This window comes from Somniosus microcephalus, chromosome 23 (assembly GCF_052327205.1).
Source record: "Somniosus microcephalus isolate GS21.2 chromosome 23, FLI_Smic_1.0, whole genome shotgun sequence".
Classification (NCBI taxonomy): Eukaryota; Metazoa; Chordata; class Chondrichthyes; order Squaliformes; family Somniosidae; genus Somniosus; species Somniosus microcephalus.
Window position 1 is genome coordinate 30,842,680 of NC_141009.1, and position 22,993 is coordinate 30,865,672.

Sequence of the window (22,993 nt, forward strand, 5' to 3'; positions counted from 1 at the left end):
ACATCAGATAGATAGAACAAATCTACAATTATATAGCAACTTACATGTCTCTCAGAAATGTCCCAAAATGCTATATGGACAGTGAATGCATTAAAGGGCAGCCGTTATTGTTATGTAAGTGAAGTGTAGATTGTGCATTCATTCAGGGAGTACTGCTTTCATTATTATACCTCTGGAAATATATCAGCATTTGACTATCTTTTTTTGGGGGGGAAAGAATTTCAGTGGACTGGCAAGTTTATAAACCATCAAATATTCTAAAGCTATAATGTTCAAAGGCTACTGCCCCATAAAGACGACATATGTTTGCTCTGTGCTTTGTTCTCGGTTGGTTCAGTTTCATTCAGCCTTACGTTCGTGTGGAATATTATTGCAGGAAGCAATATGCGATGGGAAACATAATAGTTTCTCACAAACTAAAAAAAGGAAATCAGTCTTTAAAGGGTAATAGAAGCCAGAACTTGTTATTGTTGCAATTTTTCCTATCAATCAAAACAAATAGGAATTCAAGTTATTTTCAAAAATCAACATTTGTAACAATGGAGAGTATTTTTAGAAATTTGCTAAAACGATTATAGTGAGCATATCCTTAGCTTACAGACTAGAGTTTATTTCTTTTAAGGTAAGGACACATTTATTTAACTGCCAATAGTGCAGATTTATAGTCAGAAAAGTGATAAACCAGGCTTCCTTTTAAACTGCCAAAGTACATCTGCAAGAACTGTATTAAAGCAGTAAATCCCAGATGATGAATATACTCTCTATTAAGTACTCGTTCAGGAACAAAGTTTAATTACATTTTTCCACTGTATTCTCAAATACTGTTTACCATTATCAAATATATTTGATGAAGTCAGCACTTACATATACGGGGAGTGGGGGGCAGGGGGAAGTTTGATACAAAAATTCTGCTTGTGCACCAATTATGTGTCACTCAGTAGGCAGCACAGAAGGTTTGTGGATTCAACTCCCACTTCAGAGACTTGAGCACAAAAATCTAGGCTGACACTTCAATGCAGCACTGAGGGAAAGCTACACTGTCGGAGGTGCTGTCTTTCAGATGAGACGTTAAATTGAGGTGCCCCGTCTGCCCTCTCAGACACAAAAGATTCCATGGCACTATTTCAAAGTAGAGCAGGGGACTTCCCTCTGGTGTCCTGGTCAATATTTATTCCTCAACCAACATCATTAAAAAACAGGTTATCTGGTCATTACCTTATTGCTGTTTGTGGGACCTTGCTTTGTGCAAATTAACTGCTGTGTTTCCTACCTTACAATACTGACCACACTTCAAAAGTACATCATTGGCTGCAAAGCGCGTTGGGATGTCCTGAGATCACAAAATGCGCTGTATAAATGCAAGTCTTTCTTTTTCTTTCATTTATCCGCTTAATATACATAATATCAGATTGACTCAGATTGTGTTCATTAGAACATTAGATAATATCTTTTGTAGAATATCTTTAATCTGTTTCAGATGACACTACATAAACCCTTAAAATTATTTTATATTAACCAATCAATAAAATGCAGTAAATGCTAATTCCTTGCAGATGCTAGTTCCTTTGGCAGTTGTGCATTCTGAGGTTGTACTTTAACTGTAGTTGCCAACATTTTCTTGGAACTTGCTAAAAATTCACATTGGCACCACGTGCAGGAGAATGCACCTCGCTGATGGGGCAAATGTTGCAGGGAAAGCTTCCAGCACAAAGCTGGAACCCGCAGCCACTGCACTGAGATATGCAGCTGTGATGCAGTAACCCTGGCACAACAGACATTGCAAACAGGTGTGTTAAAAGGTATGGAAAAGCTTTGTTGTTGTGGATATATCTCTTGACCAGCTCCTCCCTGTTGGTGTCTATTGAAATTATTTTCCATAAATTCAGTATTTTAAAATGTGAATTCATAACAGCCCGCTCACAAAGTTTTGCTCCAGTGAAATCACGAACAGTAGGTGCTGCCCACAGCCCCACCACCCTCACTCACTTCGTCATGAAGTGAACTTCATGGCGTCAATCAGAGCCAATTCTACACAAAATATCTACACCAGGCTGCCTCAAGCAAGGAATTATAAACCATTATATAGATCAACAAAGGTTATCTGAGAGTCATTGATAAATATTTAAATGCATTCCTTTTATATTTGTTAGCTGACAATCCCATTGAACACACTTTCCTTTCAATAAGTTTAATTGTGAAAATCTAAAATAATTGTGAAAATCTAAATTTAATTGTGAAAGAATTTTAACAGTTTGAATGAGTTTATATTTTTTTCTAAGTTGAGCATCAGTCAGTGCAATAGGAAAAAACTTTCAAATAAAGAGAATGAAAGACATTTAAACTCCAAGACTCAAATTTCAATCCAATAGGAATATCCTAAGGCTTTTAGATTCACAGCTAAAATGTCTTTAGTTTCTGAACCTTCAGTCACATGCATTTTAATCTTGTTCTTTATAATTAAATCTTGAGATTACAGCCAGTCCTGTTAATTTACTTCATAAAATCATTGATAACTGATAGATTTACTGTGGACCAGCATAACACAGCATTAAGGACAGCCTGTACTAATATACAAAAATAATTAAATAGAATATTGCCAAATTGACACAAGTCAAATTATGAAAATGTAGTTTAGAGTTATCAATACTTATATATAATTAGGCTGATTGAGTATCTTTACTGAATGACACTGCATCATCATATAAAGTACTGCTAGCTATCCCAGATAATTAATATAGGCTCGTCCCCTCTTCAGTGGAGATGTAACATACACATTGATAAAAGCCTATTGCAGTAGCATTCGATTATTACTGATTTGTGGATCACTATTACTTCTCTCTTCCAGTCTAGTTTTGAATACTCAGACATTTTCAAACTTTGTTTAATTTATCTATTTCAATGAATTCCTTACACATGAAGCATTCTGCTACCCAAACTATGTTTTTTTTTAATAGAAAAACTAAGTTTGAGGAGTGGCTAGTATTTTGATCATATTATTTCAATATGCTGTGATTTTCTGTTGGGTTATTGTATTATCATTTTAGAATTTTGCCAACTCAAATTGCAAATGAATTTTCTTGTGTCCCAAATGGTTGCTGCAATAAATATTTATTACTTAAAAATATTCTGTCTAAACTCACAAAGTAAAATTTATGCAAGAGTGTAATGTAGTTTATATTTTAAAATATTTGCATTGCAGTTCAAACTATACCAGAACTTAGGCTACAGAATAGTTTAATATTTTGAAGGACCTTTGTGTCCTATTATCTGTTGCCAGTCACGGGGAGATAGATCCAGTGCTCTGTTTGAGCAGATGTATGTTATTTCATTTTTAAGTTTGCAAAATGATTTTTATTGACTTTTTAAATTAAGAAAATTGATATGGATTGTCACTGTTCTGTCATGACATCAGTATTAAGGAAATATGATATTTATTTCCATAATTCTGGTGTTACTTGAATGTTTAAAAAAAATCTTATCTTGGCTGCAGTTTTCAGACTATAATTGGTCAAATATTGTTTTGTGGGCATTTGGCTGCAGTTAGTATAATACATTCACCAGTCACTTGTGAAACTTGAACTCGGTCAGCAAAGAGAACTACGTCTGAAGCCAAGCAGGTACCAACTTTGGCTGCAACACCAACTATGCGGCAACTTCAGAGCCAACTGCTTGGCTTCAGTTTATGTTCCTGTGTGTGACCTGCCCTTTCACAAAACTTTGATTGATGTCTCAGTTTACATCCAAGTAACTATTTAGACCTGTGTTTTTAAAGTTGCTGTTGTGGTAAAAAGCCTAAGTTAGACTGCCATGAGTTGTTCCCCATTGTGTATAGGACATAAAAATGTGTGATTTATACATTAGATTTTACATTTTCTATTAATTGGGTAATCCAGGTGAAGGCCATGGGTCCAGGAAACGACCAAAATTGAAAAGAATAGATTAGAAGGTGATGTCAATCAGGAAGTAGTGTATATGGAACCCCAAATGTAGGTTGTAAAAGGCTGAAGATCATGAGAGGTAGGAAAGACTGGGGAAGGTAAATACTTCAACAAGCTGGAGCGGCTGAAAAAGAATGAGTTAGACTATGTAGATATGACACCTGAGATAATGGTGCCATGTTGAAGAATATCTTTGCTTGTTCTAACCGTATTTTGGATAACACAATAGCGATAGACTGACAGAATGACTTCAATACATAATTTAGAAGCATATTAGTATGGAGAACAGCAACACATTCTATGGAATTCCTCACAGATGTTGTAGCAGCAATGGATTCCTGAACTGTAGATCACTTTAAAGTGTTAAGAGAACAAGTTATGAGCATTCAGGCCTTCTGTGATCAACGTATGGCCTCCAAACACTATACAGTGCAATAATATTTTCCAAACACATCCGTTCCATTTTTAACATGAGGCAGAGGAACATAATTAACTGACTTCACATAAACAATAACCAGCAGTATTTCCCTTATGATGTGAAGTGCTTGCATCTATGTGATAGGAATTTGAGTGCTCATGGCAAGGTCACCCCACATGGAGAACATGGTTTGTTAGCTGGAACTTCAGTGTAAGTGTGAACATCATCTGTAACATGGAAATACTTTGTCAATGGGACCAAGAGCACTGAGTATTATAAAATTTTATTGGGACAGAGTGCCACGGATCATTACTTTTATTGTGCATTATTATTTTTGTCTTGCAATGAAAAAGCGTGCCCCTTTTTCCACCCTTACTTTTATTTCAGAATTAGATAATTACATCCATTCACATATGTTTTGATGTCCTCATAAAATTCTGGTGCAAAGTGCTTTTGGAGAATAAATTGATGCTTTTGGCTGGCTGTGGGGTGATGCACATACTGAAGGCAGTGCATTTTTAAGCGTCAAGGCAATTTTGCCATGACCTGGGGTGTGTAACTTTTAATCATTGCTTCAGAAACATCTTATAAAAGTCATACTGCTCATTTCTCCAGTAGTTTAAACATGTGTTTTTATTTTTTTTACATCAAAACTCTGAGAATGGCTACTTGGGCATAAAAGGAGCAATCCTCACATCATAGGAGCAGCGTTGTGATTTCTATATCACTGTATCTGACAAAATGTAAGGACCCTCTATACAGTAACAAAGGCTAATCATCTAAACCTGTTCATAAACTGCACGGCCACAATATTTAAAGTGGAATTTGCAAGTTTAAATTTTAAGAAAAAATAACAAATACACACAGTATTTTTTTATTTTCTGCACTATTTTTTTATTTTCTTAAAAGTTGGTTTGCATTTTGCCTTAAATGAAACAAGCCTGCCCACTGATATAATGCAATAAAATATATTCTTGTATGTGTATGAAATTAAGACTTCAAGAAAATAATTGAAACTATTAGGCTGTGAAATCTAGCTAAGCATGTGTAAATTATTTGTAGAAATTGTTGTGAGAATGGTGAGCTAACTTTGGGCTCCCATACTGGGAAACACAGCTGCTGATTCTTAAGTGAAAGCCCAGTTTAATCAGGAGGAGAAATGAGATTGGCAGTAGTATTAGAGATTGTTTTTCACATTTATGAACAAGGCTAACTATAAATAGGTGAAAGTAATAAAATGAAAAGTTTTATCTGTCAGTTGTAGTCCTGATTTAACCTACATTAAAGCATATTGTCATCTAAAATGATTTTGTATTCTCTGCATATGTAAGCTTGTGCAGGTCAACAACACTGCCGATGCAACACTCCATATAGTTCATATACCAAACATCTGGAGCACAATCCAACCACTTGACTAGGTTAACTTCCAAAGTTCTAGTGATACAACCCAAACCCATGGGGTACTGACACAGCAGACAAGCACAGCAGTGCAAACTAACGCCAACACCACTTCCTGGAATCAGTTTCCAGAGTCATCCACAACCCAAAGCTCACTCACTACCACAATGTACCATGTATTCTAATATACCATGTTGTGAACAAAGAACAATTTATTTAAAAGTCAAATTAAATATTGCAAATAAGGAATAGAAAATCTATGGAGCAAAGTACCTCCTCAAAGATGCCCAACTTTAAACAAAAATACTGCCCAACTATGCTCATTTTAAAGCATTTCTAAAATGTCATCAGTGTTACTATTCAGACCTACTTTCCAGAGCACCATTGACATTGGGCTCATTAGTGCTTTACTTAAGCATAAATAAACAAAGATCAGAGGAATTACTTGAGTGAGGATTCATCTCACTTTTAATTGGGGTATAGCGTATATGCTCAATGCCAAGCACTGAAAGACAGAAGAACACTGATTACAATGAAGTAAAAGTGGAGTGTGATGTGCTAGGGCTGGATTCTAAGACTAGATCAAATGATGAAGCAACAGAAATGTTCCTGATGGGATAATCTCTGTGACAAGGTTACAGTTTGAATGAGTTTCATCAAACAAAAACCCTGTCAGGTAGGCTGCATGATGCAGTTAGACCTTGGCCTCTCAGTTCTGGGAGCTGTGTTCAAATGCAAGCCAGACAGATAGGGGTGAATGTGACGTCACCTCTGTTTGTTGGCTTTAGGGGTCCTACATGAAATTAATTTGGGTTATCTCAAATTGCTTATCTCAAATCAAAAATACTAGATTGATTCCTGGGATGAGAGGGTTGTCCTGTGAGGAGAGATTGAGTAGATTGGGCCTATACTCTTTGGAGTTCAGAAGAATGAGAGGTGATCTCATTGAAATGTATAAGATTTTGAGGGGGATTGACAGGATAAATGCTGAGAGATTGTTTCCCCTAGCTGGAGAGTCTAGAACTAGGGGGCATAGTCTCAGGATAAGGGGCTGGCCTTTTAAGACTGAGATGAAGAGGAAATTCTTCACTCAGAGGGTTGTGAATCTTTGGAATTCTGTGCCCCAAAGTGCTGTGGATGCTCAGTCATTGAGCATATTCAAGGCTGAGATATAGATTTTTGGACTCCAGAGGAATTAAGGGACATGGGGATCGGGCGGGAGAGTGGAGTTGAGGTGGATGATCAGCCATGATCTGATTGAATGGCGGAGCAGGCTCAAGGGGCCGTATGGCCTACTCCTACTCCTAATTCTTATGTTCTTAATTCTAATGTAAATCAGTTCCACGGCACAAAGTTGGCTGGTGATAGAATTGGGGAAGCTCTTCCGAAACAGTGGTTCATGTAGTGGGGAGGGAGCTTTACTCTGCATCTAAACATGCTAAACCTTACCTGGAAGCACCTGATGCCAATATGGGTCATCAGTACTGATAGCATTCACTTAAAGATCACAAAAGTCCAGAAAAATAGATCTAAATATATGCCCTGTGAGCGGTTACTTTAGCACTGTTCTTTATTCGATAGGCTCTGCTGTGATTGTCACAGTCCCTGAAAGACATTGTTTACAACACTGAAAAAAAAGTCACCTAATGATTTATACCCATTAAATTGACACAATTTTGTTATTTAATTAATTAATTTAGATATCTCACCAGTCTTTCCCACTCCCCTCATTTTCTTTTCTCAAGGCTGGCTTGCTGAGGTACAGTTTCAGGGATGTTGGTCTTCGTCCTGTTCTTTGCCCAAATAGTCATTACTTATGTGTGAATTTGAGATCACAACCAGCCCCGTTTCTGATCTTCCTTAGGACCTTTCTGGCCTGTACAGCTCAACGATGGTGTCTTTATCTCCAAGCCACAGGGGAAACTTGTAACCATTCAGGCAATTCTCATAAAACAGAATAACACAGTGAGCGACTGTGTGTTATTAAAAGTCAGCGTGTGATATTATAAACGGGGCTCTCTAAGCAGCTCACAGATGATAAAGTCGTAACATCACGTGTTTACCATATTTATAGCACCTTTTTTTCAACCAACAAAAAAACTATTTTAATTTTACTAAGTTTGTGAAGCCCTAGAAGATCATTTGGAGCTGCTTAATGATGGAATTTTACCATCCCAATAACATACCTATAGAGATAGGATTTACATTCCAAATATAAGTCATCCATAAGTTATCAGCTTAGCCGCACTTGAAAATATATTTTTATTCAAGACTTGCTTTAAGCCGAGACGTTAGATATTCGACATCACGACGCATCACAGCATGCATTCCTTCCAGTTTAATCACTGGTTAGCCATCGAGAGGAGGGGGGCTTAGCACTTTTTATTACATTAACCCAGGAGCAAGGAGTTCAACTATAATGTCCTGGTGTCCTAGATAGTTGAGCCTTAGACTGCCTTCTGTTTCTCCACAGATGCTGCCTATTCTGCTGAATATTTTAACGACAACAACAACTTATATTTATATTTGCTGGGTTTTTTTCTGTTTCTGTTTTCAGCTGAAGGTGTTTTGTGATCTTGTCCCGTCAGGGTGAGGTCACGCCAGCAGAAATCTATCCCCGCTGGTATTTCACCATTCTAAAGAAAGGCTGCACCTCACCTCGCCTGTAAAAAGGACATTCAATGGACTCCCAACATGCTTGTACTGTGAACAGGCCAGTATTTATAGGTACAAGCAAACTTATAGCTCTCAGAAAGATGGGGTTAGTATGAACTGAGATTATGTGGCACCGAGTGATGTGATGATATCACGTGAAATCATTAATTGTGTAATTGCAGTATCTATGTTATTGGGTAGTTTAGTTCTTAGGTGGCGGCGTGGTTGCTAAGGGAATGTTTATGGTCTGTTGCTGGAGGTCCTGGAGCACGCGGACGAAGGTCTGCTTGTGTTTAAACATGCAACGCTTTCCGCGATGCCCAGAAAAGGAGTGGAAATAGTATCATTAAAAATATTCATAATATAATGAGATGACAGGCAGCTCCTGATATAAGCATTGTTTTAATGAATAGGAATGAGTTTTATTACTCAGATAAGAGTGGCAAGAATGTGCCAATCACGTTCAATGTTCTATTTATACCACAACACAGTGAAATACTGAATAACACCCTAGCACTTGTTATGGGGTGCCACTGTTTGCTAACATCACGGTGCTTTGCAGTATAATGTGATTTGGCTAACCTGTTGCTCCAAGGTGAAGTTTGTCTTTTTTAAATAAAAGCGGAATTTGCTTGTATTGTATGAACTGACACGCAGCTGGGAGGGTTTACTACAGCCTTGGGTTAATGGTTATGGGGAGCGGGCAAGGAAGTGGCTTTGAGCCCAAGATCAGCCATGATCTTATTGAATGGCGAAGCAGGCTGGAGGGGCCAAGTGGCCTATTCCTGCACCTATTTCTTATGTTCTTGGGGGTTCAGATGACAGATATAGCCACTGTTGCTCTTGTGTTTTATGGCACTTATACGAAGCGCTTGATTATCTCTCCTCCTTATCTGTTCGACATTGAAACCCGAAACACTAGTACACGGAGTGTGAGCGTGCTTCGCGGGTGAATATATATGTCCAGTATAACACCGGCGGTGCTGATGACTTGCGTTAGTGGCAGTCCGGCGGCACTCCGCACATTAATGCTTTAACACACATCTGCTCTCTCGTCTATTCTCGATATTCACCAGAAAGTCCACACGGACAGAATCTCTGGACACAAGCACTCCCATTCTGCCTGCAAATTCACACGCACAAGAACAACCAGCATTCCGCCATAAATTTAGGCAGATAATTACAAAGCCTGCACTGGGACACTCCCCTCTCGTTTATTAAAGCTAATTGTCTCTTTCTTTACTATTTTATAGAGCTAAAAGTAAAAAAAACACACGAAGCACTTGCATTTTTGGATACAGATTCAATAGTAGCCTTCAAAAGGGAATTGGATAACTACCTGAAGGAGGAAAACAATGTAGGGATCTGGGGAAAGAGCTGGCGCAGACTCGATGGGTCGAATGGCTTCCTTCTGTGCTGCACTGTTCTATGGTTCTATAAAGCGCCTTTCGCGACCTTAGGACGTCCCAACGCGCTTTACCGCCTATGAAGTACTTTTTGAAGTGTAGTCACTCTAGCAATTTAAACTATAAACACACAGTTTTTTTCTTAACTTATATTCAGCAGCAACAACAACAACAACAACTTGTATTTATATAGCGCCTTTATGTAGTAAAACGTCCCAAGGTACTTCACAGGAGGTTATAAGACAAAAACGATTCATGCAATTGTCGCCATTGTCTTTGACTAACAATTATTTCAATCCTAATTCAGTTACTTTGTTCACTGCTGGTTATGTTTTCTCAATGAGCTGACTGGTTATTTTAATTTCAATGCATCAAACGGGTAAGTGATTGGTTTGTAAAAGGGTGGTGCCGTGTTAAAGACATCCCATCCACAATATGCATGAAATATAGCTGCACTGCACTCACTATCGCAATCACATGTCGGGGTCATCACGGTCCCAACTCTGTAATATTTAACATGTCTCATTGCACAGCCTGTGCTGCCCTGCACAGATCCTCACATCGCCCGCTGAAGCTCAATCCCATACATTTACTTTGGACAGCCGGGGCTTTAAATCGTGGCGTGGTGAGAACTCAGTGCAATGGCGTAACGCAACGTGGAGTAGCACTGTATAGTACACCCCCCCCCCTTTTTAATAAATCAGCTAGACTCGCCTCTTTGTATGATTTACTAAATCCAGTATTTTTTTTTAAATGAACACACCAACAGCTAACAACATGACCAGTGCGCTCCCTTCTCCCCACCTTCAGTATTATAGAAAATAGGGAAACAGTCCAAATTAACTTAGATGGAAAATATTCATATTTCTCCACAGCAAAGGTTACTCAGACACGGTTATTCACGCGCCCAGATGCTAAATGTGGTGCACAAATTCATTACCACTCCCCTCGGCCATTTATTACATTGCTTTCAATTATTCCCCGCGTTAGATTCTCCTGCAAACACCGATTGGATGGCGAGCATGTCAAAATGTCAACACCTATACTGGTGGCATTTGTTCTGCGCAAACGACCTCTATAAGGAGCGGGAAGGTTCATAAGGTGCGAGTTTATTCCTACTCTGTCCCCATACACACTCACACAGTTGATTTGTGAAAAAAAAACATTCGGTTCAATAAGAATCCTGATTACAAAGTGATTCCAATATGTAGCTTTATTTGTGCCTATTACAAATATATATGAATTATATGTTGTTAAATCCCTATTTTAACTTATTTACTGATATGATAAATTATTCTTGCTTAAAAGTTAGCTACTTCATTCTGCTTTGCAGGCCCAATTTCTGAATAACTGATTGGAAGAATCCGTTATTGGCCAATGTTTGATAAAAAACATTAAATTGCTTAACTTGACAGCAGGTTATTGCAAAGTGCAATAAACGTGTAATCGGTTTCCAAACCGAACAGTGTCCTTTTAAAATTCTACCAAAACCCAACGCTCCAAGGTCTGAAATCCTAAATCTGCACCTTAAATGTTACTGATTCTTTTGTGAATATGAGCAATTCATCTTTAACAGATCAAACAAATGGAATGCGTGAGATTTAACTCGTCAGTCGAACAGACTACAGGAAGTAGATGAAGTGACATAAATTTGATGATACACACACACACACACACACACACACACACACACACATAAGCTGAGGGATCCGCACTTTTGGTGTGGGTTAACTAACTTCACGTTGGAAGCATTGTTTGAATATGATAGCTCTGACAGTCCAACTGTGTTTGAAATTTGAAGGGAATTAATTTAACGGGCTGTCACAACACGTGTCATATGTCATGATATATTTGTAAAACATGTTTGCTCAGAGCAAAAACATCGTTCATTTGACAGAGCACAAAGCCAGAATAAAAGATTCGCAGCAAGTTTTTAAAATGATAAAAGAACGAAGACATGAAAGGAGAATTTTACTGATGGGTTTGGTCAAATTGTTAATATATTTCAGTGTGATATCTTAGACCTGCAGAACATTTGTTCCGTTATAATTTACAGCATGCAAAGGTCATTTAGCTGGCGGAATGTAAATACTTCTTGCTGGACCGACACAATAGAGAATGCATTCAACAAACTCCGGATCCAAGCAACACATTCATGTTTTCATATAGACTATCCTTGGTACTTATTGGTGGCACGTTTGATGTGACAGCTTTAGAGATGCCTCCCATATGGACACAAACAGTTCAAGGAAAATTATAGTCATGCCTTTCATTTTGTGAATATATGCATCAATTATCAGCAAAATGAGAAGAAATATACTTCCTATCAGAATTTCTGCAAATTGGTTCATCCTTGTCTTCGCCCCTGAAATTGATATTAACTTTATTGCAGCGATCCATCCAATCTATCCCAGTGACCAAATCCCCACAGCACAGAGGGCACCGCATTACTTTGGCTTAATATCACACAGGGTTTGATCTAAGGATTGGACCCTCGACACTCTGCTGCTAACAGCCCTGGGATGTGCTGGGAATCTTGCACACATCCTGCTGCAGAACATTTATAAACTTGAAATAAATTATTCATAAAATATGAAATCCGCGTCCAGTCTGAACTAGATGTTACGCAATTATGCAATTATATTTCAATCGCTTCTTTAGGGTACAATACACCTCACCAATATTTTTCAAAAGTGAGGGCAACAATGCTCTCGAGCAATGACATTCCGGATTCAGAGCAAATATCGCATATAGTAGTGACTGGTTGGGAATTTAAATTACAACGGAGAATTTAAATTGACAAGATGATTAATAAAAAGAGGCAGCGTAATTTCCCCGTTCTGCGAAAAAAAATGGAAAATTCTGACCTTGTAAAATGTTTCAATGTGGCGCACAATACTGATGCAGGCCTCACAGCGCCGACACAAAGGCCTGCCTGTTCCTTTCTAATAATTACATTACGTACATTGCACATCATGGAAGGAGTTGGGATTATTTTCATATAATTGTCTAAATGAATCGCGCAGTTATGTGAAAGTAAACGGAATTTAAAATAACGAAATGAACCAAATATTCGGCGAGTGGCAAGAAGCTAAAATAGTTCAGAACGAGTGCAATTGAACGAGTAAATACAATTTGTAACACTATGGGTGAATGATTCGGTACTTTAGCCCACTCGCGGGGTTTTAACATGAGCACTGCTTATGGACGAGAGCTGAGAGCATTTTTGGAACTGGTGAATGGAGCTTTGAAACTTTCTCTCAACTTTCAAAGCGACAAGACTCTGTAAAGGACAGACTGCGGTTACCTGCTCGGATACCTGATCACGGCACCGCAGCGCTTTATGTGAACTGCTTTCGTGATTTACTGAAAGGACCCGTTTAAGAACACACACCCTCACAGACACACACAGAAACCCGCATACACACAGACACCCAGCCCCCCACACACACACTAACTGTAATTACGTGCTGACATCAATTATTTTTTGTTGAAATTTACAACTGATGAAAGTTCGGTTTAATAAAGATCCATTAATTCAACAACAACAAAATTCTACCCTTAACAGTGCTTCAGAAGGTTGGCTGTGAAATATTAAAAGGCTGGCTCCAAACATTTCATTCTGTGCTCTCTGAAGCGCGCTTGACATTGCTTTTTAAACATCCTGACGCACTTTAAGAGTCTTTGCCAAACGGGAATGAAAACAACGGTGCAGATTCCCAACGGGATGCAGGTCCTTACCTGAAATAATCCACTTTGCAGAAGATTTCTTTGTTTTTAATGTAACAGCTGGTATGTCTGCGTAGGGAGGTCCTGCAGACTGAACACGCCAAACAGCGAACGTGCCAGATCAGATTATTCACCTGCAATTTAATGCAGAAAATCCATCAACTGTCACAGAGTCAGATTAAGCACTTCACTCACTTAACCTGAACACATCAAATGCGCAGAAAGTGCGAATTGAGGCCAAAAGGTCCATCCATTCATTATTAACCTGTTTAGGATTTATTTCAGGTAGTACTTGTGTATTTTGTCTGATCTGTTTTATAACCAGCGACACACTATAATGTTATTGTAACATCATACAGAGATGAGTGTGTAAAACTCACTGAAAATACTTAGCGAAATATTAAATGCGGATATTAGTATTACTTTCTGATGATATTTTTAGATATATCATGTATATAATTTGATTTGAGAATTCCTTATTGAGCATCATGGGTTTATCGCATACATTGAACGCGCAAACCAAAGTAATCAGGCTTACTTTGCGGTTATCATTGTATTTATATATTAAACATGACGCAAATTTATTATAACTTAATTGTAACATTTAATGGAAAATAACGAGATCGCCTTGGTGCTGGCATCTTCCCACCTCAGATATAAAAATATTTGTTAAGGTTCAAACTATCCAAGGAAAGGGGAAAGGTTTAACTAAGGAAGTTACTTGAACATTTAGTGTTGCTCATTAAGCCATTTTCTGCTGATCAGTGAATCCATCACCCAAGATGGACAGTGTAGCCACCCTGCCTCTGTATGCAAAATATAACTAGAATCTCAACTATTTATTGGTGAAAATAATGAGGTTTGGGCTCTAGGAGTCACAATCGTTATACAGATTCATGTGGTTCTGCCTAATAGATTTTTCAAAACCTACAAGAGTTTCATGCAAAATAGGTGTAGATATTCATATAATGCGTTCTACACAAGTTGTTTTAAAAGGAATTCGGCAGCGTTTGTCGTAGATTTACACCAATCCATGATTTGTTTCCACCGCCCCCGCCCCTTGTCAAATAGTCTAAAATAGTAAATTCGACACGACTTTGAATTCGAAGGACTTTAACGTTTAACAGGAACTCCAGTTATCGATGTTCCAAGCAACACACCATTTATCTATCGATGGTAACTGCATCACAAACATTAATTAAATACCCGTATCCATAGAAAGCCAGCTAGAAAATCATAAGTTCAAGATTTAGAAATCAGAATGCTTCCCTTTTCAGTAAATGGGTGTCCCATTCCCCCAACAGTTCAGGTGGAACCACATTTCGTTACATCTTTGAAACAACGAATATAACTGCATGTGTAGATTACAGTCAGTAAACTCTTCTCTCTTTCGTTAGAATTCGTGTATTAAAAAAATAGTATTTCATTTTACAAAACGTTGCTCGATTCAGTCAATATTTTTGTCTAAGAGTGATTAGTATTTCCACTTGGAAAGAGTTAAAAACCAACAGTTAACAATCCACACTTTCTACATTGTAAATGCTGTCATTTATAGAGTATTATTTCCTTATTTCCATTTATCCTAACCCAACTCCGCTTTATTTTCCATAACCCTCTGTCTACCCAGCATGCACAACGCCTCCTATATCAACATAAGGGATATTGGGAACTTTCCAACACAATCCGAACTTGGATGTTGATGTCGCGTTGGATGACAGTTTATGAAGCGGCCTTTTCTGCATTATGTTGACATTGTAACACAGTGCTGCGAGACATCCTCTGGATGCTGCATTTCTAAGTTTGGGGAGTGTGTTTGCCTATACATTGAAATATAAACCAATGCATCTGGATACCGCAGTTTCACATTGAGCAGGTTTGGAGAGTTTGAAAATCTACTGCATTGCTGAACAGTAGATTCAAAGTACGTACATATTTTCTTGCAAAAGTACACATATAAAATATATCAACGTAAATGTATAAAATTGGAATTGACGCAGTGATTAATCTGAATCAGCAAGACCTATTTTCATTAGCCACGCTTATCAGAGATCAGCACTTAAACACACGCTTTCTCCTCTTTGTCCCCATTATCTACTTTACTTTTCTAATTCAATTGAGATTTAGGACTATTTGCTTATTTAAGCGAGCGCGCCTTATTTGAATTGCATGTAACTGATTACTCTATATGGAGGTGTTACTCTGACTTTGGTCTCCTTGTGACCTTTAATTAAAATACTCACCTTTAACAGATATTTGTCGAGGATTTCTAAGCCACAGCTGGCACAGATGTTTTTGTCGGCAGAGGCGATGGAGTAAGAAGATGAAGGCGGAGATGAAATAGAGGGAGTGGATGGAGGACTGGGGGAAGATCGAATCTCGTCCTTCTCCACGTTAGTTCCCAACGTGTCACCATCAGAGTGGGACTGTAGAAAAGGACAAAATGAAAAATTAATACATTGCATCCAACAGTATTATATCCGTTCTAGAGTCCTTTCACAAACTTGTAAAAACACTTTAAATTTAGGGACTGCCACTGCATATCATTTTGAATTTTAAACACTATCTATGCTTTTTGCCAGTAACTATTTGCTATCAGTACTAGTTCTATAATCAGACCGAATATAAGATTGGATTGCAAATTTTTAATTTATGAAACTAACTTTTCACGTTGAGAAATAAAGTATACCTGATAAATACAGATGTTGGTTTCCAGTTAAATAAATCAATATCCAATACACGTATTTCACGTATTTCAGACTCACCCAGCTGCACACCTCTCTAAACCAGGGTTGATGTTATTTGTATACATGTCTGCTTCTATAGACTAGTCCTACCATAGCATTGATTATAACGTTTAAAATGCGCCTATAAAAATTATTGCTGATCGATTTGGGATTTTGTTAACCCTCGGGAAATCATTTGAAAATGGCTGTTATTGTTGTGAAGTAAAGAGGGGCCGGAGAATTAATACATTTTACCAATAAGCACTCGATCAGTGTGCGGCACTGTACTATATGACCAACAGTTCACCTGTCTAGAACCAGGGGATTCCACATTCACAAACCAACATGGTTTGCTCGCTATTCCGACTGTGTTTTCTACCGATGGATTCAAATGTTGTCCACGTTTTAGACGTAGCATCGTGCAACATCTAGTTAAAAGCCGATCAATGGACGGGTTTATTATGGTCGATTTTGAACGAGATTGTACATCACCAGTAACATTGCAGTCGAGGCTGATCAGTTTTGTTTTGCACTGGGGAGTTCAAGGGAAACGCATTCTGTGACACGGGCTGTTACAAAGGATCTAAATATTATGAGCTTAGCCAACAATATGCACTTCATCGTGACAGCTGGGCTGACTTGTATCTGAAGAGCATGCTTTGATCCTGGTCATTTGAAAAGACAAATATATTCAGGCTCCTGTACTATACACCGAAACAGCTGAAGCGCTCTAACAGTTAATAATTACCATCCACATATATATCTTTTTATCCTATATAAAATCTAGCACACACTAACTAAAATGGATTTTTAAAAATGATACTGGAGGGGGGGGGGGTATTTTGAGGTATGTTTCGGCTGATCATTAAAATGACAATTTCATACGGGAAAGTAATGGTCAGCTTTAAGAGCCAAATCATAGTGATTAAGTACAAAGATTCTTAACATTAAATGGTTTATGTCTTAGCAGCGGCATAAAGCTGTATTGAATAAAGGCGAGCACAAGAAAGTGATGCCGTTAACATCGTCTGTTATTCACCATGACCTTTTCTTTTCAAACTTTGATTGTTTTACTTTGACGGCCCCGCTTGTAAAAAGCGCCGATTGTTTAATCTCTGACATTGACACGTACAATACAAGAGGGATCCAGCAACAGCAAATGAACACAGGATTTACATGAAAAAAAATAACATCTATAGGTACATAGTCAACCTTGAGTGAATGAAGCAAGTTCTGACTAATCATGTTCATCTTAAATGTTCTCTTACTCACCATGATCTGAGAAATTTTGCTTTCCACACACCGCGATGTGCCTTGTTTATGCTGACTGTCCTGTGACATTACCTTTAAGAAAGATTTTGAACCAGAAACATGAATGCAGTGCTAGCTGCAGCAGTCTTATAAAGGTCTTTAAAGAAGAACTGGACGTTTATATATGCGCCTAAAATAATAAATAATATTTTTCTAGTGGGCATTTAAGCCTATGCAACAATACGGCATTTAATGAAGCAATTTTAATTTTGATTCGATCTTTTCTCCACTTAACCCTGGGCTCTTGAAGTAATCGCTCACTTTCTGTGCAATCCAAGGCAGAGAAATAAACTACCTGCAATTAGAAACTGGATGAAATCCGGAAGATAAGTGCCAGCCAGGGTGTCAATTACAGCTGTCAATCAATAAGGCATCCGGGCACCACAGAATTGGAAATTTGATTTCCTAAATGGCAGTAATTAAAAATCTAATATTTTTTGAACGAACGACTGGGAGATGAGAGTGTGAAGTGGACAGCTTGAAAGCTTTTTCTATTCAGGAGACCTCTTTTTCCCCCCTTTTAATTTCAGATCGAGATTTACAATTGCAAATGCTCCTTTTTAACCAGCTAATACTGAGGAGGAAGGTAGTAATTTTTCGATCTATAGTGCGGAGTTAAATGGAAAAGGGGGCACGTTTTCGATTATTAGTCGCGTTTAAGGAGCCGGCACAACTTGCATGAGGTCTGGGAGTACAGTTATATCTGAAAGCTTTTTTTTTGGCACACACACAGTATCTTGACATTGCATCATGCATTTTACAATACGTTTTGTTTCCAATGGCCTTATAAACAAAATAAATACTTGTTTGAATATATTCTCCAAACTTAAATGGTTGTGGGCACTATTACAATTTAAACAGTTCATTTGAAATGTATACAAACATAACACTGTACTGCAATACTCTGCCGTGTCTAGCTTCCTAGTTGAACAATCTCACTGATATTATTCCGGCCCATTGGTTATTATACGTCCCCCTACACTCCTATCACCTATTTTTGAAGGGGCGGTCTATTTTCAATTCAGTTTTATGTTTGAGACGTTCATTCTCCACGTTCGCCTTTTAGCTATATTTGGAAATCTGTAATAAATCCCATAATAAGCTCACAGGAGACACTTGGACACACTTTAACGCAATTTAAATGATTTCCAAGCCATTCGTATCCAACAAGGTTTTGCAGCCGGCTGCTTTACTATGGTTAAAATGCAAGGGAGACACACACACGGACTGACCAGAAAGTTACTGAAACTCCCATTTAACATTGCACACAGAATTGTCCACAGTATTTCTCGCGCTCCGTCCCTCTTTGCAAAAGCGAAGTGTTTTACCTTTTCGGCCGGAATTCCTTCAGATTGAACCTTGTTCCCCTCTGGCAGAGGAGCCAAAGTTTCACTTTTCCAGTACATGGGGAACGTCGAGTCTTAAAAGAACTGGTTCCGCAACACCCAGGAAACTGCTCGAGAACTTTCAGTGTCGATCAAAAGATTCCCTCTTTTTTTCTCTCTCTCTCTCCTCTTCCCCCTTGCTAGATAAAAGTATAAAATCCACTTGTGGACAGCTCCAGAAGCAGCCCCTGTGTTTCGGGAGCACAGCACGGTTAGACAGCATCAGCATTTATCAGAGGCGGACCAGAAAATCCTGTTTGCGCTGAGGTATGAGGGGGCATTCAGTGTGATTACGTTTCGAAACTGGACATCAACGCAGCGCTTGCGAATTTTTAGCTGTGGAGAGAGAGAGAGAGAGAGAAACACACACACACACACACACATCAATTTGCTTGGAAGTTTCAGTTCCTCGACTTCAGAGATCTGATCGCAGACAGCGGGCTTTTTCAAGAGGTAAATGTTTACTGGGCTTTGTTAAAAAAAAATTCTTCCTTCCACTTTTCCGTTTGGAGATGAAGTTGCTGGAAGCCAGGAAGTGAAGTGACTCGATCATGTAGGGCACGTCTGGTCTGTCAGCTTCTAGAGAAAGTCCATGTGGAAATACGAGGGGTTTAGGGATCTGTTTAATCTAACTGTGTAATCAGGATTGACCGGAGGTGACTGGGAGAGAAAGTTCACCTCCTCTCCTTCACTTTAACCCGAGTGAGTTCAACCTCAGCCAGAAGCGCCCACAGGGTTATCAGTGGGTTAGCAGGCGTTTCAAGATCTGTGTATCTGTTTCCCAATCATTTTTCATGGACCCTTATTGAAATGTATAATCATGCAGTTAAATTCCTACCACAGTTTATTTTTAATTATGGAAATTCATTGCGGTCATCTATATATTAATGACTCATCTAAATCAAATCAAATCAAACAATTTTATAAACAAGCAATTGGTTTGTTCGGCATGTACAAAACTGAACTGGGGATGAACAACCCCCGCCTTAAATGTACAATTTCGGGAGTTGGTTAGTTATTGCACTTGCTATGCGCGCACACATCTACAAATAAATGAAAGGCACACCCTCTGGTTGACTGAGAGATGATTAGGTATGTGAGTTAACACATCTGCCCGTGCCTGGACTGGCACAGTAATCTGTGCACATGGCACTGTTGCTGTCATCTGCTCCTCACTCCACCCCCAGAACGCAATCCCGACCGATGTTTTTTTATGCAAAGTGTTCGCATTATTTTCGCTCGGCTCAGACTCCATACGATATGTGACAAACCTTCAGTGTAAGCATTTAGATTTTATAGATTTTATGTCCTTATTCTTTTTTTCCCTTGGGTCCATTGTGATGCTTATGATAAAATAGAAATGCGCCAGTGGAGCATTATAAATGAATTTGCACCGAGGCATCTATTTTATAAATGCCAATGTATACCTAAGTTTGTGGATGTGTATATTTCCATGTGCAGCTGCAATTAGGTATGTACGTATTTGTGTGTCTGTGGCTAGCTAGGCTTTGTACCTGTATGCAGGTGTGTATATGTGTGTGTGTGTGTGTGTGTGTGTGTGCCCAACTGTGCACTGTGTCTATGAAATTTGCATGTGCTGTATATTAGTACTACTCGTTCAGTTCTCTTTCGCATGTATAAGAGACTGGGACTACTTTCCTGTACTCCTCGGCTGCCAGCACTGCCCCACTCAAAGCTCTGAAACAGTACATTTGATGAATTTGTCACAAGGCCAATTTGAATTTCTGGCTCCCTGGTGGAATTGGCATCACATATTTTATAAGAATGTATAAAATAATATAGTACAAAGGGGCATAATCTTAAGCATGGAGTTCGGCCATTCAGGAGTGAGATCAGGCAGCACTTTTCACACACAAAGCGGAGCGGACATCTGGAACTCTCTCCCCTAAAGGCTGTAGATGCTGGGTCAATTGAAATTTTCAAAACTGAGATGTATAGATTTGTGTTAGGTAAGGGTATCAATGGATAGGGAGCAAAGGCGGGAACATGGAGTCAGCCATGATCTAATTGAATGGCGGGACAGACTCGAGGGGCTGAATGGCTTACTATGTTAATACATATTAAAATTTGCAAATGAAAGAAGCCACATCAGTGGGATATGTGCCTGTAACCTACCAGCAGGGTTTAATTATAGCTTATTTTAATAGTTAGAGAGCTAAGGAGGGGTGGGGGGGGGAGCTAGAAATCTAGAATAGCTCGAGGTTAGATTATTAAAATGTGCTGGGACTGCCGGCACTCCGCACAATTTCTAACTTCAATCCCCACTTTTAGGATTTTCAGGATGGCAGACAAAATCCTGGGCAGAGACCTGAAAGTATTTTACATAAAGACAATGAGCCATTGGAGCGTCTCAGTGCCTGTAATAACGCATTCGTTGCATAAACCCATCCCTCCCTGTTAAATAGTTGGGTAGCAGTGTATTCCAATCGTGAATGGGACTCCAACACTGAATGGTGCCTGCCCCGCTCACTCCCAGGTACACTTGTGCACCGACAGTGCCTCTCCCATGGGTATGAGAACGTGTGTGTGTGTGAACGCCACTGTATTCAGACGAGGAATGCAGACTCCCTTTGAGCACACCTGACATCTCCGTTGAGGTCAGTTGTCACTTGGCATCCGTTCCGCTCCCCTCACAATTCTCTGTCCCACACTTTCTTTTCTTTGGTAGCACGAAGGACGAGGTTAGCCTGTCTCCATTAGGTGGAATGGACAGTTTATGTTCAGTGTAGTAATAACTCATTTTGCGCTTATATTGGAAATGACTGCCCTTATTTTGAAATGTAATTTTTTGTTACATTAGTGATGTGGGTTGATATTCAGTGAATGGAGTAAGAGTGAAATGCGGAACAGTATTAGTTACTTGAAGTTGTATATTTATATCTTTTGCACAGCGAGTTGCTGTGATCTGGAAGGGTGGTGGAAGAAGATTCAATAGAAACTTTCAAAAGAGAATTAGATAAATATTTGAAGGGAAAAAAGTAGAGGAATGGGACTTATTGGATAGGACTACTAAAGAGCTGGCACAGGCTCGCTGGGCCGAATGGCCTCCTTCTGTGTTGTATCGTTCTCTGATTCTACAAGTTTCTATATCAGTAAATATAGAGTTTTTACAGTGTTTTTAAAGGACGGGGTCTTTATGGACAGTGTTATTTCCCTGTTTAGCTGGATTTTTTCCCGGAAAGTACAATAATTCATATTAATTATCAGCTTTCCAAGAGAAAAAAACGATTCAATCGCCCATTTCATATACTTCGGATTTATTTGGTGGACTGTGTTTTCTTAGGAAACCATTATCTTGCACACGGTCAGAGGGTCAGTTTGGCACGAAGCAAAATACCGAGGCCGTCACCTCAACGACTACAGCACCCAGAGAGAACTAACCAGTTACTGAAACCACTCAGCGGAGAACTCACGCGAAAGAAATCATTCGCAACTCACACATGAAACAACCAACAGTTTTGCACGTCGCCTGCTGACGGGACTGGGCCTTAGCTCGGCACTGAGCCCAGCAGAATGGCTGTGAAATGCAGCGACTGGTCAGAGGCTCACAGATACTCCAGTGGCCAGGGTAAGTCTCTTCAGCTCTGCGAAACCGGTGGCCAAAATGACAGAAAAATAAATGAGTGAAAAGCATAAAAAAGGAAACATTTCTCTCACCACAGATCATTTTGGGTTGGGAGGGAGGGGGGGGGGCGCGTGGGGGGTACTTTGACATTTAATCTGATAAATTCTCTGCTTAACTCTGCCATTTCTGATTGAAATACTAACTGTAGGGCTTAAAGGGATCCTGCAATGACTGGTGAACAAATCTATAATTAAAAAGAAGAGGCTCAGTGGATCAGCCAGTTTATTGAGTGGGTACAAGAAGAAAATACTGCAGATGCTGGAAATCTGAAATAATAACAGAAAATACTGGAGATACTCAGCAGGTCAGGCAGCATCTGTGAAGAGAGAAACAGAGTTAACGTTTCAGTGATCTTCACAGATGCTGCCTGACCTGCTGAGTATC

At 39.0% G+C, this 22,993-nt stretch overlaps 1 protein-coding gene across 1 annotated transcript in view; it reads right to left on the reverse strand.

Moving 5' to 3' along the window:
* Window positions 1–19,399, reverse strand: part of lhx6a (LIM homeobox 6a) — a 60,166-nt gene extending 40,767 nt beyond the window's left edge. The window contains exons 1-4 of the mRNA XM_085965717.1: window positions 18,907–19,399; window positions 17,540–17,611; window positions 15,785–15,967; window positions 13,557–13,678 (exon numbers count right to left, since the gene is read on the reverse strand). Coding sequence (XP_085821843.1) covers window positions 13,557–13,678; window positions 15,785–15,967; window positions 17,540–17,611; window positions 18,907–18,984 — 455 coding nt within the window. The 5' untranslated portion in view covers window positions 18,985–19,399. The remainder of the gene's footprint in view (window positions 1–13,556; window positions 13,679–15,784; window positions 15,968–17,539; window positions 17,612–18,906) is intronic.
* Window positions 19,400–22,993: the final 3,594 nt, after the last annotated feature.